The sequence below is a fragment of the Pelobates fuscus genome, chromosome 2 (assembly GCF_036172605.1).
Source record: "Pelobates fuscus isolate aPelFus1 chromosome 2, aPelFus1.pri, whole genome shotgun sequence".
NCBI lineage: Eukaryota > Metazoa > Chordata > Amphibia > Anura > Pelobatidae > Pelobates > Pelobates fuscus.
In genome coordinates, this window is record NC_086318.1 from 150,459,728 (window position 1) to 150,473,733 (window position 14,006).

At 37.3% G+C, this 14,006-nt stretch overlaps 1 protein-coding gene across 4 annotated transcripts in view; it reads right to left on the reverse strand.

Annotated features, from left to right (window-relative positions):
* Nucleotides 1–14,006, reverse strand: part of RUBCN (rubicon autophagy regulator) — a 38,660-nt gene that overhangs the window by 13,440 nt on the left and 11,214 nt on the right. For 2 of the 4 annotated variants that reach the window (XM_063442822.1, XM_063442820.1), the window contains exons 4-13: nucleotides 13,826–13,982; nucleotides 13,235–13,341; nucleotides 11,294–11,429; nucleotides 10,288–10,752; nucleotides 8,745–8,789; nucleotides 3,405–3,476; nucleotides 2,680–2,795; nucleotides 1,909–2,110; nucleotides 1,602–1,703; nucleotides 755–809 (exon numbers count right to left, since the gene is read on the reverse strand). In XM_063442822.1, the coding sequence (XP_063298892.1) occupies nucleotides 755–809; nucleotides 1,602–1,703; nucleotides 1,909–2,110; nucleotides 2,680–2,795; nucleotides 3,405–3,476; nucleotides 8,745–8,789; nucleotides 10,288–10,752; nucleotides 11,294–11,429; nucleotides 13,235–13,341; nucleotides 13,826–13,982 (1,457 nt within the window). The remainder of the gene's footprint in view (nucleotides 1–754; nucleotides 810–1,601; nucleotides 1,704–1,908; nucleotides 2,111–2,679; nucleotides 2,796–3,404; nucleotides 3,477–8,744; nucleotides 8,790–10,287; nucleotides 10,753–11,293; nucleotides 11,430–13,234; nucleotides 13,342–13,825; nucleotides 13,983–14,006) is intronic. The other 2 variants (XM_063442823.1, XM_063442821.1) reach the window with 1 other exon arrangement.

Genomic DNA, 14,006 nt, shown 5'->3' on the forward strand with positions numbered 1-14,006 from the left:
ATGGTCTTATAGACACCATCCGATTGGTGAGCATGAGAACTGGTCTTCCAATGCTTATTTGTGGAAAAGCGTTGAATTGGCTGAGATCAACTACAGGATACTAAAGTATCAGAACACATATTTGTGTGTGTGCGCATATATGCAAGTACTGTGATAACATAACATACATAGTATTGGCACTAATAACCAAAATAATAACCAAAATAATGTTACAGGCAGCAGACACCTTATTTGTGGGTTGCTTTTTTTTCTTTTCTTTTTCTTTTTACCAGGCTTCCTGAGAAACCGTTTGTGTGTTAAAAATAACTGTAAAGTGATTAATAAAGGCTGCAGATTGTCTAAAGACCAAGTCAGGTGTCAAACTAAAACCTCCATTAATTTCTGACAATTTTAGAATTTAGATCTACTTGTACATTTATGACCACTTTTAGTTTGCACTGATGTTTGCATTGCCGCTTTATAAGCCATGTTACTTAATGTTATACAAGACATAGCTGGTTTATTTAGTAAGTGACAAACAATAGGAAACCACACTTCCAATCAGGAACAAGGTCCCGGAATCCACAGAGTTCCTTAAATCAGTTTTGCGAAGACATAATTATATAAATTCCACCTTGAAAGTTAGTCAACAGCTTCTTCAACATTAATGTGGTCACATACATTTGGTCAAGAGATTGCAGTGGTCATTATCAATATAGCTGACTTCAAATAGATAAAAAGGTTTATAAAATAAATATGTGTACACAGTACTCACATAGATTCAGAGCTCTGGACGGGCCTGCTGCTTGAGGATTTGTTAATGTCAGCATCTGAACAAGAACGGACACCATTGCAGAAATTACAAATTAGACATAGGGAATTATCACATATTGAAACAAGGGGGTAAAAAAAATCAATACCTTCAGCTGAACTCTTAGAAAGCCCACAGAAGCAGAGATTTTCGCTTTTTTTGAAGTACAACTCAATAGATCACCTTAAAATAAGTATTTCGCTGTAGCTATAATGAAGAACTCTAGCTACCTCTTACTCAGAATCAGAGAGAGACACTGAGCGTATATATATATATATATATATATATATATATATATATGTATGAAATTAGAATATAATAGATGGTGGGGCGGACAGAGCTGCATGTAGTATGTAACAGCTGGAAATGTGTGCCAGTTTTTAGATTTCTGTAACCTGCATGTATGGCCTGTGCAGCATAGACCAATAATTTGAAAGTACAAACAAGAAGAAACCATAAGGACCAAGTATTTTAGAGAGGCAGACCTTCTGTTTCTGAGAAGTTGCCTGGATCACGAGGGGTACATTGTTATTAATATATGTGTTTAAATGATAAGAGTTGTAGCAGTACTATCTATAGTTTCATCAAGCTCTTATTTGGCCATGTGACATTCTGCTGCCTGGAAATCTACCTACTACTAATTCCTACTTAGTCATTATGTTTTTACCTCCACACATTAGAACAACACTTACTTTATACATATTCCAAACATTCACACCCATTTGGGTGAGAGCTAGTCTAGTCACAGAATCTTGCATGACTGTGAAGCTTGTGCAAGTTTCCTTAATCTGTAACAGCAGGGGCAACATACCTTTGATGTCGTTTTGATCTACTTCATCTGTTGAGCCAGAGTCTGATATTTGTGTGGAGTCATGGGAACTTATCTGTGACCCATTCTCTGTTACACCCATGCCTAAAAGAGAAGCAGCCATAAATAAGGTAATAAAATACAATGGCCTGGGGTCATCTCACTTTTGTTTGTTTTTTAAATTATATGAGAAATGTTGAACAACCCTGGTTGTAGCACCAACTCCAGATTTTACAGTAAAACTGAACATGGTTGGATCTGTTCTGAATAAACATTACACAGTGTATATGTCCAATTTTAAGTTTCTTACTGCTCGACTCTTCATTTCCCGAGCTGCTCTGTGTCCGGCGAGTTCGTATTTGTTGCCTGCGCAGGTGGATCTTCTGTTTCAGCTCACGAATTTCACGGTCGCTGTCTTCTTCCTCTTCTTGAAGCTGCCTACTCATCATGTTACACTTCATTAGCTCAATGGCTGCAATCAGAGACTCCGAAATGCTGAAATGAGCATTTTCCTGGAAAGAAAGGTAACCAAATATTACACCTTCTATAAATTTGTTTCTGTAACCAAAAGCCATCAGACGTTTGTGGAAGGAGTTGGATAAAAAAAATGCCATAAGCTAGCATTTCCCAAACCAGTCTTCAAGACCCACCAACAGTCCAGGTTTTGTTATAGTATCCCCATAGGAATAAAACAGGGAAATTCATAAATCCTGGACTGTTGGTGGGCCATGAGGACTGGTTTGGGAACCACTGCCATAAGCCACATTAAAGGACATAATCACTAGGAATCATCCCCAAAACCTAAGCCTCCTTCTTATAAGCAACATTTCAAGAAGTTGGACAGGATTAGAGTATCAAAACATGGGCCCTCAATGATACAGTGGATACATATATTGATCTTTTTCGAAAAATGAGACCCTGAGTCTAGATGGTTATATATTATAAATGAAATAATCTATATGTAATTTTGTTGTAGTTTAATTGTAATTGCATTGCAATTTTGCTATGGTTTATGGTTATTGCGTTGCACAGGCACTGGTCAAATGTGCAATAAAGACAGACTACAAGCAAGAAAGCTTACCTTTTCCAGATCAGCACAGCTCCCAAAATCCTGCTCTGAGAGATAACTGATCAAAGACTGTCCCTTTGATGGTCTCCTAAATATTCCATCAGTTGCACTCAAATACTGAGTGTTGTCTGTAAACACAAATCATACAGAATGTAAATCTAGATACACCAGAAGAATGCTACGTAAGAGCTTGTGTTTATCAATTTCTATCTTTTAGTACAAAAATCTAAGTTTATCATTTGAAGTGAGGAGCTGATGAAAGAGAGAAAACGTTGGCTATGAGCTACACATTAAGACACTAATGGGGGAGTAAACTTTACTTACTATGAATTTCCCACATTTAAGGGGCACCATTAAGGATTATTGGAAGTTATTGTGCAATGAGGTCCTCCGTGTACACCGTGGCTTACAAATCTCCCTTGCTGTCCAAACCTATGATTATTGCCCATGAGTCAGAGAGTTGTAGTCCATTATGGAACCTTCAGTCACTGTGACCAATGGAAAGCAAGATAACTAGGCCATGCATTATAGAGGGGCACTACTCAAGGACAAAGCAGTGTTTTTTTTATATTGCCTACTGAGTTTAAATGTGTAATATTGTTACACGTAATATACAGGCAGATGTGTCCATTGCAGCAATAGGAGCACTAAATCCGTGTTATACAATCAATGACTTTGCATTGGCAATGCTGAGGGTAATTCATTATGGTCCACTGTTGCAGGTGATCTTTACTTACCATGATCTACATAAGGAGACAGTGTATTTGATTTTCCATAAATGGCAGGATTACTTTTCACTGAATGAGACTCTAAAGAAAGACAATGTATTTTAAGTCAGCCTTGTCAAAAAATAGATTGTATACAATACCAGATGCCCTATCCTTTAAGAGTTAAACACAGTTTACATTAAAATGAACACTTTAAGCCACTCAACTTTGTAAGAAATCCTCTTTAACAAGGTTAATTCTTTGGGCCAAATGTGGACAAATGAAACACAATGAATGTATCATAGAGAATAAATAAAAAAAGGGAAAAAATGCCATTCTACCTGTGTATGATTTACTGAGAAGATTATAAGCTTAAAAAATAACTTTTAATAAATAAATCTAAAATAAAAATATATCAAAGAAAAATAATAATATGAACAGCAGGAGTGAGTGGAGACTATACAGCGAGTAAAACTCTGTGACTACTTATACAAGCTGTAAAAGTGTAAACACAACACGAATGCTGAAGCAATACTGTTTTGCTATAATATAACATCAGTGTATTCCCAAGTAATAGAGGTGATACTGTATTAAATATCACTAATAGCTGTAACAAGAGGGGGGGGGAGATAAGACGACTGCTAAACCAGTGCTGTCAATAGCTAAAAGATTTATGGATAAGTAAGTCCCTACATGATCGTATAACTAGCGACATGGGTTAACTCCACATACAATAATTGATAACGTTCTATGGTACTTAACCTCAGAAAGATCAAAGATAATGGTTCAGCTAAGACAGATTTCTGACAGACGGCAATTAGCCAGTTAAATATCACAAAAGCTGCCTAGATCATAGCAGCATATTGATAATAAATAAAGGTTTCTGTCAAGCAATGAAGTGAAAAATAAGGGGTTGCTGGCCTGGCTCTGTTTTTTCTGCAAGATACCTAGCAGTATATTCTAGTGTAACAACGGCTGCCTGCACTGAATGATGTTATCTTATGCTTGACCACAGTGGAGCACAAAGTAGTAGCTCACCTGTGAAGGACTGCTGACAGGCAGCAGTTAACTGGTTAAAAGTCACACAAGTAGCCTAAGTGCTAGCTGTATCTAAATAATAGGTCAAAGTGTAAAGAGAGGGTTTGCAAACAGTTTGCAAACCCAGGTTGCCTAGGTAGTAGAAAAAATACAGACAGTGACAGAGGAAGGCATATAGAAAAAAGATTCCTGAGTCTTGTGCCTTCGAGGGCACCCCTTAATAAAAATGCCTGGTCTTATCAATCTCCCCCCATAAACATAATAAAGGAAAAAGAAAGAAATAAAGTATGTACAGAGCACTTAAATTAGTGTTAAGAGTCTCCAATATGCACTCATGAGATGCTGGACATGAAAGAACTTTATGTCGGTAATTTAGCAATTGATAAGCAGAGAGTTGGGTGCCGACACCAATAATGTGTCAGTATGTGTCCAGAGCCCCTGACGTGCACGTTTCGCCAGTGAAGCTCATCAGAGGGGAACCAGATACAGGCAAGTATAGGAGTATTTAAATCATAAGCTCTCAATTGATTGGGAGATTATCAGGATTCTGACCAATAGTAGCTTGGGGAGGGAATCTCAACCATTAAGAAATAATTGACTAATTAACCCTATGTTTACCTGAATCTTATGGTTTTTTACTGAATATTAAAATGATTAATTATATAAAAAAAAAGTGGAAAAGTGTAAGTAACAGTGGTTATCAATATGACAGTAATGTCATTATTTTAACTTATATGTGGTTAACAATAGTGACATAGTTAGTTGGACGAACATAGCAACGTTTATCTGCTAAACTATTTACTGATTAGAGCAGATATATTAGTGGATTCCCAAACTTGTTGACTAAAATGTAACATTTATAAAAGTTTTTAGGATTTTAAGATTTTAGGAAAGAGAATGTTTGTAATAGACCTAAATTAATATTGATAATGAATAATTATGTATTTATTTGTGAATTAAGGGGGTAAAATTTAATTCTTCATTTAGTCCTATAGGGGATAAGGTCTTACATTCAGGTATCCATCTGGATTCTTTCCTTAATAGGGTGAGATTAAAATTACCCTTTCTAGTGTTCAGGTGGATACGTTCTAAAACCTGAAACGTAAGAGGAGATGCATCCGAGTTATGGAAGTTCCTTATGTGATTGGAGACAGGAGTGGAAATGTTTAGGTTTGAGACGGAATTCACATGTTGTAGGATTCTCCTTCTCAGTTCTTGGAAGGTTTTTCCTATATATTGTAGTTTACAGCTACACGTAATGATGTAAACTACTTTTGTGGTGCTGCAATTAACAAAATTATTAATCAGATGTGTTTTCTGCGTATTGGTGCATAAGACTGATTTTGATGGTTTGATAAACCTACATGCCTTACATTTCCCACATCTGAAAATTCCCTTTGTTTCTTGTAGCCATGTCTTAGGTGATGGTTTTGGTTCAAGATGACTATGAACTAGCAGGTCACGCAGATTGTTAGCTCGTCTTGCTGTGATACTTGGGAATATAAAAGGTTAGTGGCCACCTCTTTGTTGTGGGTGAGTATCGGCCAATTGTCTGCATAGATTTTTCAAATGGGATTCCATAGTTGATCATAAGTGCCTATGCATCTAATTGTAGGTTTAGTATCCTTCACTTTGTAATTTCTCTTCACTTTGAGACTAGTTGATCTGTCCATACTAGAGACTCGTTGGAATTCCTTTTTAAGGATTTTGTTTGGATAGCCTTGCTGTTTGAAGCGAAGCCTTAGGTTCTTAGCTTATTTTATAAAGGTTTCTTCTTTCGAGCAGTTTCTTTTTGCCCTCAGGTATTGCCCGTAGGGAATGCATGCCTTCAGTTTGTATGGGTGATGGCTGTTCCAATGTAAGAAATTGTTGCACGAAGTAGGTTTTCTGTAAAGTGTGGTATCTACTTCACCCCCTTGGGATAGATTAATAACCAAATCCAGAAATTCTAGTCTGTCCTCACTGATGACACGAGTTAGTTGTAGGCCAATAGTGTTGATGTTCAGTATCGAGACAAGTTCCTCGAACTGTATTACTGAGCCAGTCCAAAATATCAGGACATCATCAATGTAACGATGCCAACTAATGATGAATTTATCAAATCCTGTCTAACGTATTTTTCAAAATTGTGGCTTCCCACCACCCTAAATACAGATTAGCATAACTAGGGGCACAAGCACTTCCCATGGCCGTGCCCCTAGTTTGCAGGCAGTAGGTGCCGTTGAACACAAAATAATTGTGAGTTAGTATAAAGTTCAATAGTTCCATAAGGAAATCCTTTTGGGACGCTGTGATTTTGGAAGATTTTTCTAAGAAATATTGGGTGGCTTCAAGGCCTACTTTGTGAGGGATGTTATTGTATAAAGATACTACATCCATACTTGCTAGAAGAGAGTGTATGGGGGGACAGTGAGATTATCAAGAGTGAGTAATGTCTGTTTAGTGTCCTGAATATAAGATGGAAGATTACATACAAATGGGTGGAGTATTTTCTCCATGAATTTGCTCGCTTGTTCTGTGAGTGAGTTATTACCCGAAATTATTGGTCTTCCTGGTGGATTATTTTTGTTTTTATGAATTTTGGGTAAGCAATAAAAAGTCGCTACCACAGGTGTGTTATTTGGACAGATAAATTTAAACTCATCTTGAGAGATTATCTCACTATCTCACTATCTCATGCTTCAGTAAGTAACAACTTGAGAGTTTTCAGGTATGAAGCAGTAGGGTCATTTGGAAGCTTCTCATAGCATGAGGTGTCAAAAAGGTGGACCATACACATTTCAATGTATTTTTCTTTTTCCATTAGTACAATATTACCTCCTTTGTCAGATTGTTTAATTACGAGGTTGGGGTTTGATCTCAATTCTTTTAAAGCATGTGTCTCTTCATGTGATAGATTATTAATTTGTATAGGTTTGTCAGGAGGGAGTTGTTCAATTTCATTACATGTCATTTGATATATTTTTATTTTAGATTTATTTATTAAAAGTTTTTTTTTAAAGCTTATAATCTTCTCAGTAAATCATACACAGGTAGAATGGCATTTTTTTTTCTTTTTTTGTTTATTCTCTATGATATTCACCATTTAGGGGTTACCCCCCTTTTTTGTGCCTTCTACCTTGTGATATCTAAATTTTGGCCCTAGGTTAATTCTTTTCATTTTCTTCGTATAACACAATGAATGTATTACAACTTTAACCACATACAGCCTTTGCACTGGTATGGTGCAAGATACGCTCGGTCCCTGACCTGACTTGTGACTGCTGAAATATAGAGATTAGTAGAAAATACACAGAGAGAGAACCAGTGATGACGGAGATGCTCTCTACTTCTCAATCCATGATTTGTGGCACATAAACGTAATTAGTCCACACTACAGTATAGCAAGTTTAGGAAAATACTTATGAGCCAAACTTTAAAAGTGTTCAAAACATCCAGTACAGGGTGAAATGGAATAGGTAAAATGGGAAAGACGAGGGAAAGACGAGGGAAAGACGAGGGAAAGACGAGGGAAAGACGAGGGAAAGACGAGGGAAAGACGAGGGAAAGACGAGGGAAAGACGAGGGAAAGACGAGGGAAAGACGAGGGAAAGACGAGGGAAAGACGAGGGAAAGACGAAGGAAAGACGAAGGAAAGACGAAGGAAAGACGAAGGAAAGACGAAGGAAAGACGAAGGAAAGACGAAGGAAAGACGAAGGAAAGACGAAGGAAAGACGAAGGAAAGACGAAGGAAAGACGAAGGAAAGACGAAGGAAAGACGAAGGAAAGACGAAGGAAAGACGAAGGAAAGACGAAGGAAAGACGAAGGAAAGACGAAGGAAAGACGAAGGAAAGACGAAGGAAAGACGAAGGAAAGACGAAGGAAAGACGAAGGAAAGACGAAGGAAAGACGAAGGAAAGACGAAGGAAAGACGAAGGAAAGTCGAATGGAAGGTAAAGGGGAAAGACCAACCCAGGACAATGATATAAATGCACATGCAACATTCAAAGACTGCATGACAGACAGAAGCACTGGTGTTAAACAGAGCAATATTTTGGCTGCAGGCTTGAATACTAAAACAACCAATGCAACCAAGCAAAAATATTGATGTGACATGATGGGTCAACATCATTCAGTTCAGCAATATGTTTTGCAGAACACAATTTAAAATAACTGGGAACTTTAGTTAACATTTTGTATTGATTGCTACTTCATCCATAATCTACTTACTTCACCCAATATTTTCATGGGCTTAATTAAAATGAATGGAGGCAATATATATAACGCTTGTTTATATAACATCACACCAGTGCTTCTGCAAGGGATCAGTGCGTTGTACAAAAAGCCGGACCTGCCACAGGATCTTCCATAATTATGGTTATATTCCGGCCACCTCCTAGTGCAAGCAGTCAGGGAGTTAAAGCAAGAAATATGTTACAGGAAAAATGTTATCTACAAGTTAGCAATGGGAACCCAGCCAGACCGGATATGCTTATATCCCCAAGGTACCTCAATGTACTGTAAGTGTAATGGCTTGCAAGAACAAGCCTGTCTTAAAACAGTTTGAAATGTTCAGGTTACTCCAATAATAAACAACAAAAATGCTACTAGGGTTTCACTTGCAATTTTCTGAGTCAGACAGACATTTAAAAAAAACAAAAAAACAGCACATCTACAGAGTTCTAGATTAACTAAGCCATAAACCAGCTAAGCTTGTGAAAGAACACCTTCCTTGTCTCCTGTGATACAGATCTATACCAATAATTGCCAATTCTAGCACCCAAGGTGTTTCTGACCTACAACATATTGTAACTGAGTGTTACAGAAAATTGAGCTTTGAAATATCCGGAGTCTCGTGGTTACCGTCATTGATCTATACAGTATAGCAGTGTTTACATCTGTAGGTGCAACATGGCTCAGAATCCAGATACGATCATGGAGTATAAGCAAGCTTACATCGTCGCAAAATAAAGTTCTTCAAAATATAACAATATAATTCACACATATTAACAATCCCAGAGCATACACATTGTAATTCCCAGAATGCCATGGCGTACTATTTAAATGATGCCACATTCCATTTTAGTATTATAAAGCATAAAATTAAAGAGGAACTCATTGTCAATATAAAATTTCAAAAAAAAAAAGTGTAGGTTTAGCTGCATAGTGTATCAAGAAACTCCAATCTGCAAAATAAAGAACACATTGGAGGGAGAATGTGTAATAGCAATTTTGGGGGAAAGGCTCAACATTCAACAAAATTGCCAAGGAGACCAATGGACGTTGTTAATTGTTTTATTTTAAGAAAGCAGCCCCACAAGAATTACTCTTAAAGCGGCTCTGTTACTGGAGCTTTTCATAAAGATAGAGTATTTATGTAAATCTTTTTTTGACAGTGTTGGAAATTCCGAAGAATCAAAAATGTCAGAATATACAAGATTCAGTTTGGGTAATGGAAAATACTGGCATTTATATTAGTGACTACTGTCCACATTTCACAGTTAGTGTGCCATAGGATAGCCATCGGTTTCTTAGTTTCTAGGAGTTCACTGCCAAAGATAGAGTACTGGAGAGGCAAAAAAGGCAGCCTAAAAAACTGCTTTAGAATACTACTCTCATGGACTCTCATAAGAATCAGGGGGCTAGCTCAGTTACAAAGTCTTCCAAGTCGATCTGTGAAAATTCGCTAAGTACTGACAAGCACCTTTTTTAAGTAACATTGTTTCAGTAGTTACTTAACCCCTTAAGGACCAAACTTCTGGAATAAAAGGGAATCATGACATGTCACACATGTCATGTGTCCTTAAGGGGTTAAAATTATACAGTGTGGATAAATTTACAGCACAAGAACATGTAAAGAGAAAAATTATTTTGAGCATAATCCAAGTTTTTACCTTGAAGTTTCCCCATGCCAACATTAGTATCAGAGTGTGATCGCATGTGGCTCTTTTTGGTGTGACTTGACCCATTACAGGTTTGTCCTTCAGAAAAACTTGAGCGGCGAGGTACTGTTAGAAGAGAAGAGGTGGGAGAAATGGGACATGTGGCATCAGGCTTCTGAGAGCTGCTGGGGAACAAGTTTGAGCCACTGCTACTGTTAGATGCTCTTCGGCTCATGTTTCCGATAGCCAAGTATTCAGGACCATCATCTGTTTCACTTGGTGGGTCTTCCTGGCTGCCGGCTTCCCCACTGTGACTAGTCAGGGTGCTGACACTCATTTCACTGATAGGGGAAAATGGCTCCCGTGGTGACAAGTCACAAGAGGAAGATGCTGGAAGTATCATGGACTCATTCTCAGGCAATGACAAGCAGACTTTATTGAGGTTGTTTTGCTGATCTGTTAAGCTGGGCAGAAAATCTAAACAAACAAACAGGTTAGTATTTTTCAAATGAATATGGATTTAAATGCATACAACCATCCTGTAGATAAACAGGTAAACATTATACTATTTTTAATAGCCATGGTTGAAGGGGTGTCTCTGAAAAAGCAGATTATGAAAGTTTGGGAGAAGAGATCCATTATATGATGTGTGGAAAATAATACAGCACTAGGACAAGAGACAGAATACAGAATACAGAAATACAGAGATCTACACTTTATATACACATAAAAATGGGCTAATGTACATTGTGGTACACAAGGCAGTAACAACTTTAAACAAGTTGCATCAATCGTCTATGGATAAGAAAGATCCATTCAAATTTAAACACATTTGAAGCAATCTGTCAATTACATGTATATTGTAGCTTAAATAAATGGTGATACATAGGTCATAAGGTACTTGCCTGCATTTCAGAGTCTATTTATTGTAAATGACTACTGTGCTCGTAAAACAATTTGGTGACAAATGCCAATTTGCAGTCACACAGTCTGGCAGTCACACCCTTCGCAAACTTACCAGCAGACGGAAGACTGCTGGAACCATTATTCAGAGAGCGATGAAGGTTATCGGTGTATGGAATACAAGGGGATATGGACAGAGTTGGAAGGTTCAAACTCTTCCTTGAAATTGTGAAGTCTCTTTTGCCAGCAATCTAGTAAAAAAAAGGAAGGAAAATAAATATAGGTGTCATGGATGTAAATTTGTTTTTATCTGTACTCGTTACACGTTACTTTGGAAAATAAAAATGATATGTATGAAATGATATTTTTTTTAGCTAAATTTATTGCAGTAGTTTATAGCGCAAAGTTGTGTGGGTTTTTTACATAATCTTTTTCTTTATTTTATCCCAGGAATATGTTTAATTGAAGTATTTTAACATTACAAAATACAGTATAGACCAGTGAGCAAATCGCATGGTAGAACATGCTAGATATTTGCGGTAAGTGTGTTTTGTTTGTTAATTCTATAGCTGTTGCAGAAGTTGTCGGTGACCTACACATAAGCTATTAATTTCTATATTAATTTAACATGCCGATGTATAGGAGGTTTAATCTACTTTAATTTAAAAAAAAAAAAAAAAAAAAAAACATTTTTAAAGTGTAGTATATATGAATTTCTGCTTTCTCGATCTGATTAGCGTCTATTTTCTTCTCTATTCTTTCCTATATTCTGTAGACTTTTTGCAGCTTCCTTTCTTTCTTTTTCTGCACCTCACCTAAAGGGATACTATAATAACCAGACCCATTAGAGCTTAATGTAGTGGCTCTGGTGTCCGTGGCATGTCCCTTCAGGCTGAGCAATGAAAATGCTGTCAATGTAAAGGCAGTGTTTACATTGCTGCCTAGTAAAACCTCTAGTGGCAGTCACTCCGCCACTAGAGGTACTTCCTATCTCAGTGCTGCACAATGTGCAGCACCACGTTAAGCATCTCAATGCATCTCTTTTAAGAGATCCTGATTGTTGCAGTATAGTGTTTTTCCGTACATGCTCAATAACCTCCCAATGCTTTCCTGTGGGAAAGCATTGGATTGGCTCAGATCACAAAGATTGATGATCTCAGCCATGAAGACAAGGCCAGCATGGGCGAGGTAGAAAAGGTGAGTAAACTCACCTTTTAACTGCACAGAGTGGGGGCAAGTAACCTAAAGATTTATTTATGCAATACAGGTTTGTATTGCTGACACTGTAGTGTTCCTTCAAGGAGCAATTGTTTAAAAGTTAAACTGAGAGGATGTTGTTAATACATACATATCAATCCTATACGATAGATAGATAGATAATCTGTATTTGATTATTACTATAGCTATACTCTAAGCACCAAATTTAGGAGTTAAATAATTTTTCGTTCTGTCTATGCAGCCCTAGTAACACCTCCTCTGGCCGAGACTCAAACAGCCAACATGAAATAAACTGTATAATTTCAACCAGATCTTACAGCACAATGTGTTTACTTAACTCCTGCTCTGTTAATTGAGCTATCACACACCTGAGGATCCTGCAGGCTCTAGCAAGTTATTAACAGAGCAGAAATTACAAAATTCTCTACTACACATCATGTAAAAGAACGAACATTTAAAAAATGTAGCCCTCTTCTTACAGGAAGGGTGTAGGAAGGTTAGCAAATGCACAGGAGGTGTGGCTAAGGCTACATAAACAAAGTGATTTAACTCCTAAATGGCAGAAAATTGAGCAGTGATACTGCAGCCGCATGAGAGTGTTATTTTAAGAATAAGAAGAATTTTTGACTTATGGTATGTTAAGCCTTATTTTATCTTTTTTCCCACTGCATCTGACATTATATTTATGGAGCATGCTTTGAAGCAAGTCTGTTGTATCTCACTTTGTATGCAATGAATATTACTTTAACAAAACAAACAAAACAAAGTGTGCATTTTTTATATATCCTGAAGACGTTTCTTTTGTTGTAAAGAGCAAGGAAGAAACCAGGGGTCTTACCACAGATGTATCTATCTGGGCCAACAACCTGGGGTCATTCTGTTCTACAGCCTCCAGACACTGGAACATTGCTGTGACGTGAGTCTCACTCAACAAGAAGGCAGAATCTGTTGATAACACAGGATAAAGTCAGATATAGAGAAGACGGCACATTCTTCATAAACAAAAAATGCTCTACTGCTGGTCAGATTTCAATGGCATCTATGAATAGCTCAATTCACATGCAATACCTTCAGTATCTCATCCTAATGTAATTTTTGTGGCCAAGTTTGTATTTCTCGTTGTATAGGGTGATTTACTTATTTACATCTTTGTGAATTTATTTTTTAAGAAAAAAAAAAAAAGTGATAAAGCACAGCTGGTTAATATGAACGATAGTGCTTTATAATTTTCAATTCAATGTGCACAGCCTCCTAAAGCTAGCTTATAAAACGGTCTAAGCACTTACGAAGAGGTCATTTCCATTGAAGGATAGTGTTTTTGTTTTTTTGCTGTACAGCTGTAGCTGAATAATGCACAATGCAAGACATGTACTTTTGTTGGCCTAGCTTATGAAGGTCCATTTGTTTTCTACACACAGACCAGCATTACCTGAGTAGAATGTCCGGGTGTACTGCCTATTCCCGAGAAGGGCTTTTAGCTGAGCAGATAGACAATGGAACTGAAGGCTGTGCTGCAGCCAGAGCTTGCCATTCTCCTCTCTGGTACCATCACCATTTCTCTGACTGTTTTCACAGAAGAGCAGGAACTAGACAAAATATCACAGCAAAGT